Source organism: Phallusia mammillata, chromosome 5 (assembly GCF_965637545.1).
Source record: "Phallusia mammillata chromosome 5, kaPhaMamm4.hap1.1, whole genome shotgun sequence".
Classification (NCBI taxonomy): domain Eukaryota; kingdom Metazoa; phylum Chordata; class Ascidiacea; order Phlebobranchia; family Ascidiidae; genus Phallusia; species Phallusia mammillata.
Genome location: NC_137256.1, coordinates 8294387 through 8313523, shown reverse-complemented (window position 1 = coordinate 8313523; position 19137 = coordinate 8294387). Strand labels below are relative to the sequence as shown.

Below are 19137 nucleotides of genomic sequence, written 5' to 3'. Positions count from 1 at the left end.
CAGTACCTTTGCTTTGAGAATTGATAAACAAAAGCGCCAACGCAAACTGTTGACCCTAAACCACAAACTTAAAACATTGTTGTGTCACTTGTCCAATTTCAGGTACACTCCTGATTTACTTTTTAGGGCCTGACAAATTGAAAGTGTTGTGGCCGTTGGGTAAAGTTGTGTTTGCAGCGGGGTGCAGCACAGATTGTTTTAAATTACTGCGTTTTGTCTGTTAGCATTTCTTGCTAGTCAGAAGCCCCTGTGGACTCTAAAAGGATAAAATGAAATGCAAAATCGATCCGCTGCCTTAGCTGTTAAGCTCTAGAAAACACGCACTTTAATGGATAGCTTGTTAGCGAATTAGGTTTGTAGCGGTTTTGTGGTTTACTTGTCAAAAGTGTCTTTCCCGTTTTCTTAGATTTCTAAAGTCTGGGATAAAGTTCGCTATGTTGCAATAAAGCTGACGGTATATAAAGCTTTAAGATTGGACAGCACATAAATCTAATTGGTTAGTTTGGTCCTTTTTCACTGCAACTTGCTTGTATAGTGCTTAAATCTACAGTTATAAATTAGTAACTACAGTTACGGTACAAAACAGCTTAAAAACCCTTAAGCCAAAGGTTGCTGTTAAAAAACGCTTTTGTGCAAACTAGGTGTGTATATAGCTTACAGTGCAAATACGTTTGTGTATTTGGTAACAAAAACATGTAAATGTTGGATTATTTTTAACGTACGGGTTTCCCTCACGAGTTTCGGGGGGTATTTCCGTTATGTTTGACTGCGTTCCTTTCGCTCAAAAATTCACGTCTGCAAAGTTCAACTTTATAGGGCAAACTTTGAACCAAGAAGCGCAAGTGGGTAAAACTGTATGTAGGTTTTTATCTCCTAACTTTACATATATGTGTGACGCTGAATGCATAATTAGACCCAAGATTTGCAGGGGAGTTAAAACCTTGTTTTCGTAAAAGGTGCATTTTATTAAACTAAACGAGAAAAAACTTGGTGTGGGTTAAACTGGTTTTGGTATTTCCCTTTATTCGGATTTAAACTATCTGTATATTACAGCTTACATACAGCTTAGTCCGCTAAATCAAATCTAATTTAACCAAAGATCGTTACACAAGACTTATAACGTTTTGCGAAACCAATTTAAAAAGATAATTAAAAAAGAGATTTAGCCGGCGCGAAGTAGCATGCTAAGCCAAAATACGACAGCGCGCTGACGAAACGGGCGCTCTTCTTTATGATTATAATCCACCTGCATTTTCTGATCGATTTGATGCGTAAATTCCATTCGATCATCCAAAGATACGTACAGAGCCCAGGACATTTGAACCCCCGGTGGTATTAGCAATTCCATTGCAATCGATTGTTCATGCAAATACATATGTATTGTATGAACGCATGACCAATATGTATTAATTCCCCATAGGCAAACACAAGGCGTTTGTGACGTAACTATCAAAAGGCGTTGCATCGGACTTAAATCAGTCCACAATTAACGTTCAAATTAGGTTAGTAGACGTTATGTTAGGCCATGCCGCAGCCTGTGTAGAGTTATGCAGTGATTTTTAATGTTAAGGAAATTGTGCCTTTAAGTTAAATCTGTCAGAGACCGCAATTTTGCATCCCTACTTTTGTAGGTTATTTTATTGGTTACAGCTTAGAGAAAAAGGACACACAAGATTTTCTGTTTTTTTTCTCTACAGTCTAGAGTCAGTTTCTCATAACTTTTAACAGCTTGAGTTTACAAGCCACGTGGCATGTTTGACTGTTTGCATTTGTTGACAGGAATGTTATGTCCCTCACAACAGGGTTCTGATCGTTGCCATGCTGTGTGTAGGGACTTAAGGTTTGTACCAATTTTCGTGAACTAAAGCCAGACCGTACCTTCTTTGCAATGTTAAAACCAGATGAGAAGTTTGTTAGACACAAATCATTGTTATCAGACAGTTATGTTTAGTCATGGTGTACTTGTGCTTACATTAGTTCTGTACGGTAAAACAGCTAATCTTTGAAGCAAGCGTTATTGCACAAGTTCCAGTTTTGACAAGCCTCATAAATGCAGCTACTTCCTTAGCACTCGGCAAGCAAACTTAAAGTTTTGTATTTGTAGTTATAATTCGTTAACTGGAGTTTTTGTCTGCGACAGAGCCAACAACCATAAAAATGCAGACCTTTGCCATTCGAATTCAATTAGAGGTAGTTGTTTAGTATTGTTACATCACTATAGTTGTGTTTATTGACAACTTATCCACACTTAGCTGCTATGCAATTGTGTTTGGTAAACTTTCTCGCCCCTTTTTTATTTATTTACGTCTGGGCAGATTTGTAAGATAGAAAAATTTGGTCATTAAGTTTCGTTAACACAGCAATTGTACATTTAAAATATTGTCTACGTTTTAAGTATTTTTGGTTTGGAACGTTTGTTGTACCTTATATTTTGCACTAATATTTTTTTAGTTAATGCCCGTGCATTTAAGCAAGTTTGCAAAATCCCCGGACAAACATTGGTCAAATTCAAAGGAAACTTTGGGCAATTCCAGCAGTAATTTAAACCACATCCTAACAACCTTTACTTCCGATCACCTGGTAATGATTTAAAAATTGCTCGTAAAATTTATGAGATTTGGACATTATTAAGTTATAGCAGAGGCGGAAAGTAGATAGTCAACAAACCCTCCAATGGTTGGCTCTGTTTGTGTACTGGAGTTGAAAAGTTAATTCCAACCAACGACAGGGAAAACCAGGGTCAAACTAATTCAGCCTTTATTTATATAAGAATAAAATCAAACTATTTGATAGTTTGGAACAGGAATGCAAAAAAAATCGTTTGGAATGGCAATTGTTTTGTTGCAATGTTAAAAACATGCAGATTTTATTGTATCTGTATCACAGACAAGTTTGCCAAACCATATTAACAAACCAATATCGAACATTTTACGCAGTGTTTAATGTCAATATCCACCCTTTGTTAAGAGAGTAAGTTAGATTCTAGTTCAGCAGCAGGGTAAATTTAGATTGAGTTTTGGTCATTGAGGTTGAAAACGATTGCTTTAAAATCCCCGTTACTATGGTTTCACCGCAGCAAACGGGCTTACAAGGCACAATTTCTTGACGAGACTTGTGGGAATTTCCCGATGTTAACGGCTGTGCAGAAATACTGCTCCTCGTCTCGTTAAATGCCACAAAGTGCAAAGTTTTCAGGCGCGGCAGTTGTTCTACAGTTTAGAGGCTTTTAGTTTTTTTTAGTAAAGTGAAATCAATTATTCTGTTGCATGAAGATTCAATACTGCCGTAAAATAATGGAAAACCAATAGCAGGGTTTCAAGAGTTCATTGACAAAAAGTTGTACTGTGTAATGCAACTAACACTTGTAGCCAGACTTAAGATTACGAACATTGACTTTTTCAGTTGACGCTGTATCATCTTGTTTGTCAATCCCTTGTGTGGTTCTTGTGGTCTGGTTGCATTAGGTGTGTTAGGTTTTAATCCGTCAAGTAGTGATGTACAGAGTCGGGTAATTTCGGTTCGGTTCGAATCAACCGAATCTTTTGTGACGTCACACAAAGTCGTACGCTACGCTATTATCATTAAAACCTACATTTTACTGCCTGGCTCACAGTGGTGATACTATACAATAGAATAGTTCTGTTACATTATGCTCCCAGTTCTGTGAGTTTTTGGTTGATTCGGCAGAAATTAGGTGGAAATAAGTCTGTTTGCACATTAAAGTTATGTTCTTAAAATATTCGGTTTCGGCCGAAACCAAATTTTCGGAGAAAAGCTTATCCGGTCGAATAAATTTGGCAAACCGAAGAGTTGATACATCAGTAGCGTTAATCATTATTATTGACTTCGTCAGTGTCGCTTTACCATTATACCAATAAGTTTATCATAAGGATATAGTTCCCGACTTAGATATTAACGATCTTTTTTGGAGCTTGTAGGATAAGTAAACCTATACCGTTTCGCAACGGTTGACTTTACTCCAGGTGCTAATAATAGCTTTCCAAGAAGCGGATTTTTGCAACCTTAGACGGAACGTTAAACAATGTCAATAGAGGTTGCCTATAGCCTCTGTTCTAAATATGTCACATGCATTTGACAGTGCAACGAAAAGTAGCGTTTATTGGCCGGCGTATGGTCTAATAACCGTAGAGACTCTCATTAATTTTTGAACGCCTCGCCGGTGATACACGCTACGCTATGATCCCCTGCTGTGCTCATGCAGTGGGAAAGGGCGCATGAATATTCATATCGCGGCGGTTTGGGGGGTTAGTGGGCCCCACATCGGTCCGACATTACACATTTCGTTTCTCCCCCTTTTGTGTTCGTACTCACAGCGAACACCAGCGCGTCGAGTTTATGCGCGAGCGAACGAAAAAACGCACTAATTAATAATTCAGTTTGAGTTTGGAGATGCTCGCAACAATATTAAACTTTTTTATCGTATTGTCTGGGACCCTTTTACTGCATCGTAAAGCAAGACTGATTATTGCTTATGTTTTGCTTCCATGCTTGGTTTCAGGTTTTAAGACTGTTGCGTTAAGCAGCTTGTGGCTTTTGTTTTAAGTTACCGCTGCATGTAAGTGCGTGTATGCGACGTCGCTTTGATAATGATCAAGCTGTTGTGATGTAACAATGGAGGAGCAAAGCATTCAGTCAGGTAAGTGTAAAATTTCACAACAGTTTTTTGATGTGCTTCTAACTTTGACAAGATTCTTTGCCTACAGTCTAATTAATTGATCTGCTTATAGCTTTTCCAGTATAATAAGCCTTGATTGTATGGGAATGTGTTTGCTTAGATTAGCAAAAATCAATTAATTAGGCAAGCAACGATACCATTGTTTGTTCAAGAAATTTAGTATTTTTTTAAAATGTTATATTTTATTCAAATAATATATTTTTGAGAATATTTTTACATGCGATAACCGCAAATCACAAAAATACATGACTTAACAAATAACCCAAACAACATTTAAAAAAAAACATTTCGATTAAATTGTCCACTTTTTGCGTGGTAAAAACTCATTAGTTCCTTCGTGACTTTTCTTAGTCTACAGCCTTTAATCCCAGCGGTAAAGGCGTTCGATTTTTCATTTGCTCGCTTGTCGAATACGCGAATTAACTAGTATGTTTTCTGCATCGATTTCTATGCGCTCGAATGACGTGCGTATGCCAAATCACATCATATCTTCATGCCATTTCATTGGGTACCATTTCCTACTTCATTGCGCAATTTTACACGTTGTTGCACAGAAATCCCCCTAAATTTCTTGATCGAAAAATTTTGGGACATGTTCACAACACGCCAGCAGCATATTGATTGTTATGATTGTTATCATGTAGCAAAAGGAATGCAAATCGGAAATAAATTACACATTTAGAAAATTTGGTCATGCAAAAGCTTACAACAGTAAAAGTGGCTATGTTGGAAGTGTATTCCTCTTTGATTCATTAAGGCTAATATCTGTTGCTGTTTCGTGTGTAAAATACCAAACATTACATTTTTTTGGCCTTAAATGTACAAAAAGGCAGTTGTGTGAAAATTGCAGGCCATAACCGTTTTTGAGCAAAAGTATTGGCGTCATCGATGCATCCTATCAACGCTTTTCACCTGACAAAACGTTGCTTGCCAAATTCTCGCAACAAAATGCGTCGCGTGCGCTTTTGAAACCAATTACAGCGACAGCCTTTGGCTTGCAACGTTTTTCGCACGTCAGAAACTCCTGTGTCCGCCAGGCGTTTGGCAGAGAAGCGTTTTACAGAATGTGTTAGATGTTTCGTCTTGTTAATCTTTAGAAAGGTTTGAATAATTATGCAATAAATTTAAAACCAGCAACAGGTTAATATAATGTTATTGATCATATTAAACTAACGTTAGGCTTAAGTAAGCTACAGACTGTGTACACTCATTTGGCCGATAAGGTGTCAAAATTTCACCTTTTAAGTCTCAAAGTACAGCAGGTGACAAGACATAGGCCATATTGGCTAGTGAAGACACAAGCTGCACTGATTATAAGGGTCGAAACAGTGTGTACTGTTTGCAGCTTACTTATCATTTATTGATTTGGTGCTTTTGTGAAGTGAGCCTTTTTGATTAACAACTTGTAAACAGCTTAAGAGAAAACACTTGGAAGACCGGCTTAATCTAGTTCTAGTTACACGCCTCTTTTACGCCTGTCGGTCATACTCTCATTTAACTGCAATAATAAATTTGCTTTGCTGTAAAAGTGAAAAATAACTTTAAGCAAAAACTGTAAGTTAGTACTACAGTCAAACTTCGATACTATGCCACCTTGCTATTATGCCACCCTCGCTACTATACCATTTTCGATCGTCACCAACTAAATTCAATAGAAAATATATTTACTATGCCACCCCTTACCCTTGATACAATGACACATGAGAGTACAGTATTACTGTATTAATGGTCTGATTATGGATTGGGCCTTCTGACAACTTTCGGTTTGAGCTCATGATAAAACAGAGAAAACACGAAAAACAAATCGTTGAATAAACAAACGTGGTCATGTTAAAAGGTTTCACGGCTTTGCAGCGAGTTATGTAAACGCCGTTCTGTGCTTGTGTCACGGCAAAACTAACAGATCTTGTTTGTTCTGGGCACGATCTATCCGTATTTTTGTAATAAATTATACTGTATACTGTAATAAATTATAATCGTACAACACAACGTGGCATTACAGTACATTGTCACGTCACAAGGCTATGTTTAAAAACAATCCTCGCTATTATGCCACCCTCGCTACTATGCCACTTTCTCTCGGTCCCAAAGGGTGGCATAGTATCCAAGTTTGACTGTAACGGTGATTTGTATGGTAACAAGTCGGCCATCAGCTGAAGTTGGGTTATAATAATGTTTCGTTTATTTCACTTTTTTTCGTGTAATCTGAACAAACAAGTAGCATATCTAACTTTTGACTTTGTTTTAACAGAGGAGGATTTATTGTCTGAGCTTCAGATCGGTGCAGAGTTTACGAAGGTTTCTTCCAACCCGAAGAAGATTTTTCTTGCTCTCTGCCCGGAGAGGAAAGTGTTGAAATGGAAAGCGAAAAAGAACCGCAAGTGTTCCAGTGAGTTTGTGTGATTTTTGATAAATATTTTTTTCTCCGTGCGTGTAATTGGGAAATAATTAAAATTCGCCCCTTTTTTATCAACTCTGTCACATTTGTGTCGGATGCTTGGATTTTTGATACTAATGTCCAAGCGCACAGTGAGTATATTGTATTATTGTTGAGCTGTGCATTCCGCAAATCTTCATGTAAGCATTTTCTGTTAAGTTAGTTTATTAAGTCGACTAAACTTTTGTGCATGATTCAGGCTTTCTAAAGTGTTTTCGAGTTCAAACTGAACATATGAAAAGTTTACAGCTCTGGTATTTGCTTAACACAAAATAATTCTACAACCAGTTTTGCAGCCACGTTTGGAAAACAAAACCTCCCGTAGGTTTAACTTGGGCTCTTTTTCCCCTCAGACATAAGTCATAATACTGTGACCAGTGTTTTTTTTAAGGTGCTTTTTTTTAAGGTGCAACTTTCTCCAGCGGTTTCCCCAAAAAAAATTGTTCTGTGATTGTGCACTGCCAGTAGCCTAATAAATAATTCGTTTAAGCAAATATGGTTATTTTTTGGTATTTAAATGAAACACTTGCGGTCTCTTAAAACTACTTAGCGGTCACCCAAACCAAACCTTAAAAAACTGCGACTATCAATATTTTTGTTTGTCTTATTAGTTCTGCTATCGTCTATGACAGAAGTGCGTCATCAAGATTGTGCTGAACATCTGAAACAGGGGAATGCCGATTGCTGTTTCGAAATGGCCTACGGTCAACCGGTACGGTTAATGTGATGATTTTAAACAACACATGACTATTAGCTTAATAGACAATATTTCAGCAGGTTTGATGACCAAAACAGCTGTTTTTTGTTTGAACAAATATGTTTTAGGTTTTACTTTGTACTTTTATGTTCATACCTGTGTAAATTTAATGCCCAATACATCGCAATTTAACTACACTAGGGAAGATATGGCTTAGTCTTCGTGTATGAGTCTAAATTTTGTAGTTTCAAATTTGCTCACGGTTAAATCTATCCAACTGCTTTTTGTTTGGCTTTGAGCTTTGCATGTTTAGCGTTATTTTGGGAATGCATTTGAACATAAATAAGTTATATCAATCACATATTGATTGTCCAATCTCGGTTTCATGATTTCGTTTTGAATTAAAATTAAGTTTGATTGTTTTCTCATATTTGCCCAAATCGTTGGTATAAAAAACAACAACTTTAAACCTTTATTTTAGACCAAAAGGATTCACTTGCTAGCCGAGTCACCGTCAACTGCTGGAAAATGGGCAAACGGGATTCGGACATTGCTGGAAGACCAAATGAGGGCGCAAGAGTTCAGGTCGACGAAGCCGGCCAAGTTGTCGCAGGAAAAGTAAGTAAATGTTTTGACATTTATGAATTTTTGATGATCTCTTGGGTTTGTGATTTCAATAAACGTCTGCTGCAAAAACGTGCTTTCCTGAATAGTGTTTGTTTGAATTTTAAATCTAAAGTTAGGTATAATCATGAAGGCATCATGGTCAATGTTTAATCACATTCAAATTCTTTGGCTTTTGCGTTTGGTTTCGTATTTGTAAAGGTTAATGCCACTTTCGCAATAACGTTTAATCATTTTGTGATTTTCTCTAAACTTTAACCTAACCTTAAAGATGTGTCCCCTATGTTGACGTATTTGTGCCATATGAGTTAACGTATAATAAACAAACGTATTACGTAGCAATCGTATGACGTAATATATGACGTTACTTGCAGTTGGGTACGTCAGACGTTCGAGCAGGCGGACAAGAACGGGGACGGAAGATTAAACATGGAGGAGATTATGATGCTGATGAGAAAACTCAACATCAACCTCTCCAAGAGAAAAGCCAAGAAACTCTTCCAGGTCACGTAATAATAAGTCAGCATAAAAATGAATGTGACTCATCACCTTTTAGGCCTTTTGTTGTTGGGTTGAAAACAGGGCTCTCCCTTGCAGACGGTGATCTAAATATACTTTGTATACCCAACAAAGTAGTTTATTGGTGTATCATAACAGCATTAGTATTCGCTTACTTTTTGTGTTCATTTAGGCCTTAGTCAATTTGTTTATTATATTTTGCATCAACTAAATTTTCTATTTTGCACGTTCCCAATATACTTTTTGTACGGATACCCGCACACAACTCTTAAAAAACTGCTTTTAATGTGCTCTGAAAAAAGATTTGGTTTAAGTTGGCGAAAACAAAATGTCATAACACGTCTGGACATTTTTAACAGTCCCACTATAGCTTAAATGACAAACCTTTGGCAACAAATCAATAGGATATCATTTGTTAAATTATTTAAGACATCGCCAGTCTCTTTCATGACTTTTAAACCTGTCTTCCATCGACATAATTTGGCAGAGTGGTATTTCGTAAATTAGGCATAAATTATCGAAATTTGCGAAGGCAATTTAGTTTTAGCGCGTACATTACTTGTCAAAAAATGTCCATCAGAAGGCCAAACTTATTTGCTTGTTTTAAAATATGCTTCCATCTACACTTATTTGATTTTTTCGTTTTTTGCTGCAGGAGGCAGATACATCATCGGCCAATTCGGACGGTTACTTAGAATACGAAGAGTTTCTTTCATTTTACCGCAAGGTGTCAGTAAGGAGCGAGATTGTGGACCTCATGGAAGCGATCGCCGGTAACCAACATCACATCACTACTTCACAATTACTAGAGTTTCTAGAATCTGACCAGAGTTTTGTAAGTTTCTCTGTTTTAGGTTTAAACGAATATTTTTCTTCTTTCAAACCATGTTTTTCAAAATTACTTTTCGTTTAAATTTTTTTTTACTTTACATATTTCATTTTTTGGTTGAGTTCAGTTAATACTTATCACTATTTAAGCTATTGCTGCCGGGCATAATATCAAGTTTATGGAGCTCTTCTGGCAAAAACGAGTAGTACAGTGTTTATCGTGCTCTGTACTACTCGTATTCAGTGTTGTTTAAATATTTAAAGGGTATAATTAACCCTGATGAAGGCGACCTGTATAGGACATCGAAACGTCGGAATAAAATACATTTGCTAGAAAAGCTCTATAAACTTAATACTTCTCACAATTAAAACTTTCCCATTTTAATTTTTTGCATATTGTATACTTTATATTGCACTTCAAACCTCGTAGAAACGTGTTTTAAAAATTATATATTTACTACCGTAGATTTCCGTAGTCGTTATAGTGTAAGTTTATGCCTGTTAAACATCAAGGTTTCAGAAATTTGCTGTCGAAAGCATGTGTAGACAAAACCTAAATTGCTCTTTGTTGTTGAACGCTACTTACCAGGCTGCAGTAACGAAAGAGGATTGTTCTCGCTTTATACAAGATTACGAACCCGATGACGACAACAAACGAAATGAGGTCATGGGAATGGAAGGTAAGTATCTAGAAATTGTTTCTCTATTTACCAGCCAGTATAATACTCAACCAACTTCAGTCTTTTGACTATGGATGGACGTAAAACGTTTATAATCCGACAGTATGTGACTACCGGTGTTACTGATTTTTTTTATCAGTAATGCAGCACGGTTTCGGTTGGCCACTAACAGTTTGTCCAAATATGCTCTTTGGGTGATGTTTTTGTTACGGCCCAAAACATTCTACCTAATTGAGCTTTTGTCGTTAAGCGTTTACGCAGACCAGCGATTACAACATACTCGTTAATGAATCATAGTTAACCAGGTTCCTTGAAGACGAATTAAGTCGGTCCCCCAAGTCGGTCAAACCGAATCAAGTCGGCCCCAAGCCTTTTCCTTATAACAAGGCATAATTTAACTATTTTTTTTGCAAAAAGTGTTTTCATCCTATGATAAAAGGCGTTTCGAAATGTCAGAAATGGGTTTAATTTCATGAAAAAAACATTCGATTTTTGAAAATTTTCATTGAAATCATTTTTGGTTTCGTCTCAAAATTCACGGGTGCGATACGTTGCATATTTCAATCCTGTTTACGTTTGTATTTAATCGCTCGATAAAGCTTTATCAAGAAAACATACTGGTTTTACCAATCCCTAACCTAGTGCCCAAACTCTTCCAGGACTCACCAACTTCTTGCACAGCGAGCATTGTGACGTCACAAACGAGGAGCAGCTTCGTTTGGCGGGAGAGGAGGAAATGCGCCGTCCTCTCTCTCACTTTTTTATCAACTCCTCGCACAACACGTATTTAGTAGGAGATCAGCTGACAAGCCACAGTTCGCCACTAGCTTACGCTAAAGCGCTAAACGCTGGCTGTCGCTGTGTGGAACGTAAGTGATGTTTTTTTTTGTTTCAATCATAAAAATAATGAAATACTTACGACTTTGCATTTTTCTAAGGTTGTTTTGTTTACGTGCACCTTTACGTTTCCTATTTATCGCCTTTGAATAATAATAAAAGTAATTATACCTAAAATCTATGTAAGTGATGTAAAAATAAAGAAAACGCTTCACGGGCGTTTTTTTGGCAACAGATTTATCTAGGTTTAATCTTGTAAAAACATAATTTAAGCCAAACTGGGCAAATCAAAATGTTAAGATTATAAAGATACCTGTCTATATGAATTAATTTTAGTTTGAATTTCAATTAAATTAAACATGTGAATAAGATTCTTTTGTGATAGTGTGGAACTTAAATTTTCATGTTTATTTTAAGTTTGTGATGTTTTATTCAAATATTCGACGATTAAAATTGCTGTTTCATATTCAGTCAAAATGTTTCCCCTTTTTATGGAATGTAAGTTGTTTTGTTTTACTTTTTTGACAACAGGGCGAAACCCATAAAATGCAAGCAATAAAAAAACAACTTTCTATCAAACAACGTTTGCTATTGCTTTGTATAATATCATATCTACAGATCATTATTTTTATCACTGATACAGTTGACTGTTGGGACGGACCATCTGGAGAACCAATCATCCATCACGGTTACACTTTCACCTCTAAAATCTCATTCTATGACGTCATAAAGGTCATTGACAAGCACGCGTTTGTCGATAATCCGTAAGTAGAAGAATTTACATTGCCATTTTGCTTGATGTCACAATTAAATTTTCTCCCAGTTACCCTGTAATTCTATCGATCGAAAACCACTGTGGACTGCCCCAGCAGCGACGCATGGCGGAAATTATGAAAGAGGTTTTCGGTGAGAAGTTAAACGTAGTGGGAACCGACAATAATCGACTCCCATCGCCACATGATCTCAAAGAAAAGATACTGATAAAGGTAATACAAGTGACGTGGTTGTTTTATTCCGTAGTTTTTTTTTCAAATGAGCGCCTCTGAAAAGGAACGAAGGAAATCCAAATGATTGTAAAGTCCAGTTAAAAAACGGCTTAAAATGGCATGTTTTAGACGTCATGTTCAGAAAGTTTTACCATTACTGGCGGATTAGCAGGTCCATATTGAAAAACTCTCGTTGTGTCTATTGATCCTGAATAAAAAGCATGGAAGTTATACGCATACTTTTACATGACCTGTACTACACAAATCATGTATCTCCTTAGGTCAATAAGTCCTTCCATTATTTAGAAGCCAAAACAAATTGTCAATATATTATTTGTATTCATATGGTCGTAGGTCACGTTGTTCCCAGCTATTTTCAACTTAACCTCGTACAGTGTAATAATGCATTCCTACCGAAATTCGATAGAGCTACTAACACCATACCCCACGGCAGCCTAACAAAAAAGCTAAACTTCGATAGGTGGCCCAAATATGTGAATTTCTAATTTAGCGCAGCTAAAGAGGGTTAGGGTTGGGAAATAAGGTTTCAAAAATCTACGTTAGGAACTAAGGCTAGTTTTATTGAATCTCTAATGATAATACCTTACCTCAACCCAATTAATCTTAACCGCCTATTGAAATATCATATTTTTTCTTAATGTACGACTGACGTGAGGTATGGTGTTAGTAGATTTGGCTCTCGTCAAATGGCCCAAATTGTTCTCGTCTGTGTGTCTGAATATTAGTTACTGATGCATCGATATTTTCAACTTTCGCGCAGTGTAAGAAACTACCCGATGATCTGGACCCCGATAAAATGGAGGGTGAAGTAAGCGCCGACAGCGAGGATTTTGATGACGAAGACCGTGACGTCACAAAGGAGCGTCGCGATGGGCCGACACCACGAACAGATCGCGCCAAGGTAAAACTTGCATACATTTTTTTTAAATAGGCTTACATAAATTAATAATTCAATATTTAAGATTATGGGGCAATGTACCACTTTTTTCAACTCAAGTGGAGGCAACACATGTTACCTCCTTTTTAATAGTTGCCCTCCCCATGTTAACTGCCTATAGTAACTTTTTTGTTGTGAAAATACGCGATTGTCACAAGACATTTTTTTCTGTTTTAGAGCTACACAATGTCGCCCAAAAGTCGAGCCATTCTCAACAAAAATCTCGCTCGGACACGTGAAGTGTGTGGAAATGTAAGGATCAAAATTTATTCAATCAACCACTAACATTATAATGCAACCTTTCACTTCGCATTGCCCTTCATGCGAAGAGAACGGTTAAAGGCTTTTCAATTAAAAATGAGTTGTTTTAACGGAATTCTTTTGACAACTCTGTCACTGGAAAATTTCTAAAATAAAATCACTAAAACGTTCAACTTATCAGGTTTGACAGCAATTTCGGTTTTGTACATGTCAGCCTTGTAACAGCTCTTCAACATAACGGGCTAATGTAGCCACTTAAAGCTCTCCAGTTTATTAGAATTTGACCTCATTGGTCGAACAAAAACGTGCACTGCTTACTTATGTTGTTATTGTGATGCTTTTGTTTCACTTGCAGCCAAGGAGTCAATCCGTGGACGCATCCCGCTCTTCTGCCAAATCCCCATCCACATCCACTTCATCAGCACAGAAGGAAGCCAAAATGACTTTCTTCCAGGTTACAGCCATCAGAATGCGACTCCGAAAACGGTTTCCTGTAAGTTGAACTATATGTTTTGCCCAGGGATTTTCTTCTCTCAGCACCTTTGGTAATAGAATGCAATAGCTAGTGCGATTTGGGACAAAATTCCTACTTTTTCTGTTAAAAATGGCCCATGGTGTAATACAAGTAAGACCCTTATTTCAACTTTTTGTTTTATACACTACACATCTTTATTTATTCATGAAATCTAATTCACTAGTCGCTTAATAGCATAACTAACGTTTAGTGATTCATTTCTTGTTGCTTATTAGTGGTCAAATATATTGAATTTGTAATAGTTTCTTGTCAAGTCCATAGAAAAAATATACTCTTCGTTGGAGAGGTTCTAATTCAGGGGTCGGCAACCTTTAAGTTTAAGGCGACGCGTGCCAATTTACTTGTTATTTCCATGTTTTAATGACCTCGCACGCCAACGTTTTTTTTTCTATACAATAGTGGTTCGTGCCCGCAGATATCAGACAATGGCATGATAAAAACTGAAAACAAGCAGTTTAACAGGTTCAATGGTTACTTCAACATAAACACGCAAACCGGTTGGCGTGCCATAAAAAAACACCTCGTGTGTCAACTTTGGCAGGCGTGCCAGGGGTTGCCGACCTCTGTTCTAATGGGTCACTTAAGCGCATACCGTGTCATGGACCCAGTTTGGAGGTTAATGAAGCTATGCTCTAAAACCACATTCAGAAACTTTAACATGTTGCAGAGACCATTTTCCCGTGCTACGTCCTCAAGTCGTTCCACTTCTGACGAATGTAGTTCAGGAAGCGAAGGTAAAATCTCTTAAACACGTCTTAAATAAATTCGTTATTAATATATGATTTTTTCACACAGAACAAGCAAGAGGCCGATGTCGTATTCTCTCGCGCCACCTATCGGATCTTGTGGTTTACACTCGTTCCATTGAATTTCCAGGATTTCATGCTATAAGCGAAAGTAAGTTTTTAAGTGGAATTTACAATTTGTGTTTTTGCGTCTTAATTCGTGTTTTTAAACAATAAGAATCAAAATTGTTTCTTACAATTTATATGCTTTAGGGTGCTTAACAGACTGAAAACTTTGAAAAGTCTAAACTCACCCGCCGTATTTTTATGTTTAGACATATATATTTCACCTAAATCAGTGGTTCTCAAACTGTTTTTATGACGCCTCTGGAAAAGTTTTCTGGTCTTGCGACGCACCAGCAAATAAAAGTTAATGAAAAAACTTATTATTAAAGTTGTGTTTATCGATACAACCACCAAAAGCCACAAAACGGAACTATTCTGCGACGCCCTTGGAAAATTGAAACGACGCACCAGGGCGTCGCGACGCACAGTTTGAGAACTACTGACCTAAAAAATAGGCAGCATCTGTGTCTAAAACAGCGGTTCCCAAACCGGGGTCCGCGGACCTTTAGGGGTCCGTGAAGCAATTTTGCGGGATCCGCGAAAGGGTTGACGTGCCTCTATAGTCTTATTTGGCGTCAATTTGTGTCGCTGAATAGGTTTAAATCAAAGTACAATTAGAGATCCACTGCCTCCATTACTATACATTAGATAGCCTTTATTGCATGACAACTACCAAGAATGCAATTGTTTGCGCACTATCGTAATGTTTTCTGTCTTGTCTGTGATGTCACAAACCGTCTTTGGATCGTTGTTATGTGTAATTTTGCATACCTAATAAGCTAAAATTCTGTAAATCAACTTTCGTATTGCTAAAATACACCTTCAGGCTTAAGGTCCGCGAGTCCTCGATATAATGGCAAAGTGACCGTTTCGAAAAAACAATGAAAAAGTTTGAAAACCACTAAGTTAGAAAGTTGTTACATTAAAAAGAATCGTGACTGCACTAGTGTACTAGAAGAAACAATGGTTTTGCATTTTTCCTATAGCATTCTTTGATTTTTATAGGGCCGCGAAATATCAAAATAATTGCAAAGGGTCCACCAGGCAAAAATTTTAGAAAGGTTTGGGAACCGCTGGTCTAAAAACAAACAGCGGTAAAGAATCATATGCAAGTTAAACCGTAAAGCACTGACAAAAGTAGTAAAAGCCTGCTGACAGTAAGTTAGAATTGAACCTACTGTTTTCACAGTCAAAACATACACCAGCAAAACCGTAAAAAACACATTATCTGTGGCGCGGGGCAAAAAGCGCAAATAAGGACGAATGACACGTTGTATAAGGGTGCCTGAATCGTAACTGTTTAGTCTTGCTATATGTTCTTTGATCAAACGAAATAGACTTAACTTAACTCAGTGCTGAGTATGCATTGTTGGTTGTAAAGTTTTAGCAACGAATTGCTTGTTAAACCAATGGTAGCCACACAAACCAAAACTGATCCTTGCTAGAAAATATTTTCGTGGATCGTAACCATAACCTGATTTATTGGATGGGTAAATCGCAGCAACACATTATCATCAAAACATCACCCAAACTAATAAGACATGACTAAGCTCAGTAAAGTGGATGCGCTTTAGCTGTACATGCTATAGCACATATATGTGTGTTTTGCGTTTGTTTAGCTTGTACCATTTTTATCATACTGTTCGGTGGCTGATGTGGCGTAACACCACAGATTTATTGACTTACAAATGCATTAGACACCGAATCTTTGTCTTTTTCACTGAACTGACATGGGCCAAATAATAGATTCCTTGAATATTTATTTGTGCACCTGATAACCTAAAGCATCTGTTTCCACGGTTTTTGACGAATTCATCCCTTACCAATTCAAAACCTTTTTCTTTCTTCTCCAATAGATTACATAGTTGATGCTAAACCATACTAATATCAATTAAACTTGTTTTTTTGTCAACTTTAATTAAATTTAAATTTTAAAACCACATGTTAAAATTAAAGTAAATTTCTCTCCTCAAGTTTTAAAATTCCTGTCTTGGAAGGAATTCCACCACGGTTGGGAACCACTGCTTAAAAGGCATAATAATCGGGCTTATAACATATATGTTCAAAAGTCAAACCGTCAGTAAATTTCGTATCAAAATTGAGTCAAAAACTTTCAATGCATACCTTTCAGCATAAAAAGAAAATTTTTCTAATCCTGAACTATCCGGCTTTTCAAGGTGGATTCGATGTTTGGTCGTTCAGCGAGAAGAGGGCGCAATGCCTTGTGACGTCACGGCCGGTAGAGATGGTGAAAGTGAACAGGGACAGGTTGAGTCGAATTTATCCTTCATCCCTTCGTGTCAGCTCGAGTAACTTCAATCCCGTGTTATACTGGAACGCTGGTTGCCAACTGGGTACGTTTAAGTTGTCATTTTTGCACTGGCATAATAAGATTGTAAGACATAACTTGGTATTGTACAGTGTATGAGTGTGTATTTTGTGAGTGTGTGTATACGGTATGTGTGTGGATTTGTTCTTGTTTCGGTGACTGTTTTGTGTGTTATTTGTTTCTGCGTTGATGTACTGTATGTTTTTGTAAAGATGTGAAATGAGGACCCTTTAAGCCGATTTTGATTGCCCCAAATGGCTTTAAAGGCCATGCTTTAGTTTCGACTTAAAAGTTACCGAATTTGACCGAAAGCGAACTTTTGTGATGTGAATAACCAACCCATAATGTCCAAACACGTTTGACTGAAACCAAGTTGTTTTGGTAAATTTTTGCTAGATTTTAAAGAGTGTTAAAAGTAGTCTGCTTGCAGTGTAACGTAAAAAAAATCCGAAAGTTTGAAGCGAAAAAGATGGTTTTTTGTTTTTTGATTCGTACGGAATTATAACATATGTTCGGTTTCAGATCTAAACTTTTGAACATTTTTTTTTGAATTTTGGATGCAGCTTTTTTACCGTTGGTTGCCCTCAGGTGATCTTATTTGTCATACTGTTACGTAAGTCGCAAACAAAAAAATACCCTTTGCAAATTCGCGTGATGAAAAATTGCTTATCAATACTGAACCTTGTTCACCGAGCAGTTGCCAAGCAACGAGGTGTGCGTCATTTTTCTTGCCCTTCGCTTTCCGGAATTTTTATGTTAATCGCTGGCATCATGCGATTTGTCATCGTTCGTGCAAAGGGCAAAAGTTTCCTCTTGAAAATCTTTCATAGTTTGGCAGCAATTGATGTAAACAACAGTTGGTTTGTGGGAAGATTATGCTAACATGGTTCGAATCCCACCAAAGGTGTTTTCATCCTGAATCTTTTTTACTTATTGTTTGTTAAACAAGTTAGTTCGCGTGGTTGATGTTCTAATCCGAGATATCTTGTATTTGTAAGAGTTTACGTTATGTAGTCATCAAAACAACATTTTATCATTGGTTCTTTGGGTTGAATGTGTCTGATTGTGGTTTTGTTGTTAACCTACCGGAACTTTCACCTTTGAAACAGAATTACAAACCAAGCTCTGCCCATAAATCTGTTCTTTTATAAGTTTGTAACCCAACCTTGTTTAACAAAACGGCAGGACGGCGATAATTAAGAAACCTAGCTACTTCACATAGTTTTGTATGCAGTGTAAAATGTAGTAACTACAACTAAGACAGCTCCACCGGCTGATGAGCATTGTACCCAAAGTTGTAAGCCGGCTCGAAATTGATCTAAACCCGAAATAACAATCCCGAAACCCAAAGCATACCAAAATAAAAGCAAACAAAGTAAACCCGAAAGATTTACCTTGGTGAAATTACAATACAAATCTGGGCAAGTGTGAAGCCAGGTCCCATTTAAGCCCGTTTAAATAAACTTAACCAAGATAGCGACCCGATTTACAACTCTGCATGTTGTACTGTTTAGCTCAAAATGTCATTTCTGTGTTTCGAAGCCATTTTTGCAGTTTAACGACATTGCATCAACTTTAGTCACTCCCGTCATTCAATGAGTCAACGCGTAATCGAAATTCACAACTTAATTTAGCAATTAAAAATGCTTATTTGACAACGCTATGTTCTTTTAGGATCATCGGGACAAATGAGTCACTATTGTTTGTTGCAGCAAATTTAGCAATTATGACGTTTTGTGACGTTGACATGAGTCATGGTTTTCCCGCGTTTTTAAATGAATTCTGTTTAAATTGGATTGTAAACTAATATCGGCATTGATGAAGTCATCTATCACACTGCTGGTGATTTTAAGGAATTTAATTCGTTTAGATGTGCATTTTTGGTATTATTTCCGACAT

The 19137-nt window shown here is 37.1% G+C and overlaps 1 protein-coding gene across 1 annotated transcript in view; it reads left to right on the top strand.

The window, feature by feature from the left end:
- The first annotated feature begins 4523 nt into the window (after positions 1 to 4523).
- Positions 4524 to 19137, top strand: part of LOC145228222 (1-phosphatidylinositol 4,5-bisphosphate phosphodiesterase eta-2-like) — a 43176-nt gene continuing 28562 nt past the window's right edge. Inside the window, exons 1-16 of the mRNA XM_080093227.1 lie at positions 4524 to 4657; positions 6948 to 7085; positions 7745 to 7845; positions 8312 to 8448; positions 8829 to 8958; positions 9629 to 9808; positions 10391 to 10481; positions 11141 to 11350; positions 11962 to 12082; positions 12142 to 12304; positions 13086 to 13226; positions 13440 to 13514; positions 13879 to 14016; positions 14726 to 14792; positions 14854 to 14955; positions 17087 to 17263. Of these exons, the coding sequence (XP_079949353.1) occupies positions 4633 to 4657; positions 6948 to 7085; positions 7745 to 7845; positions 8312 to 8448; positions 8829 to 8958; positions 9629 to 9808; positions 10391 to 10481; positions 11141 to 11350; positions 11962 to 12082; positions 12142 to 12304; positions 13086 to 13226; positions 13440 to 13514; positions 13879 to 14016; positions 14726 to 14792; positions 14854 to 14955; positions 17087 to 17263 (1996 nt within the window). The 5' untranslated portion in view covers positions 4524 to 4632. The remainder of the gene's footprint in view (positions 4658 to 6947; positions 7086 to 7744; positions 7846 to 8311; positions 8449 to 8828; positions 8959 to 9628; positions 9809 to 10390; positions 10482 to 11140; positions 11351 to 11961; positions 12083 to 12141; positions 12305 to 13085; positions 13227 to 13439; positions 13515 to 13878; positions 14017 to 14725; positions 14793 to 14853; positions 14956 to 17086; positions 17264 to 19137) is intronic.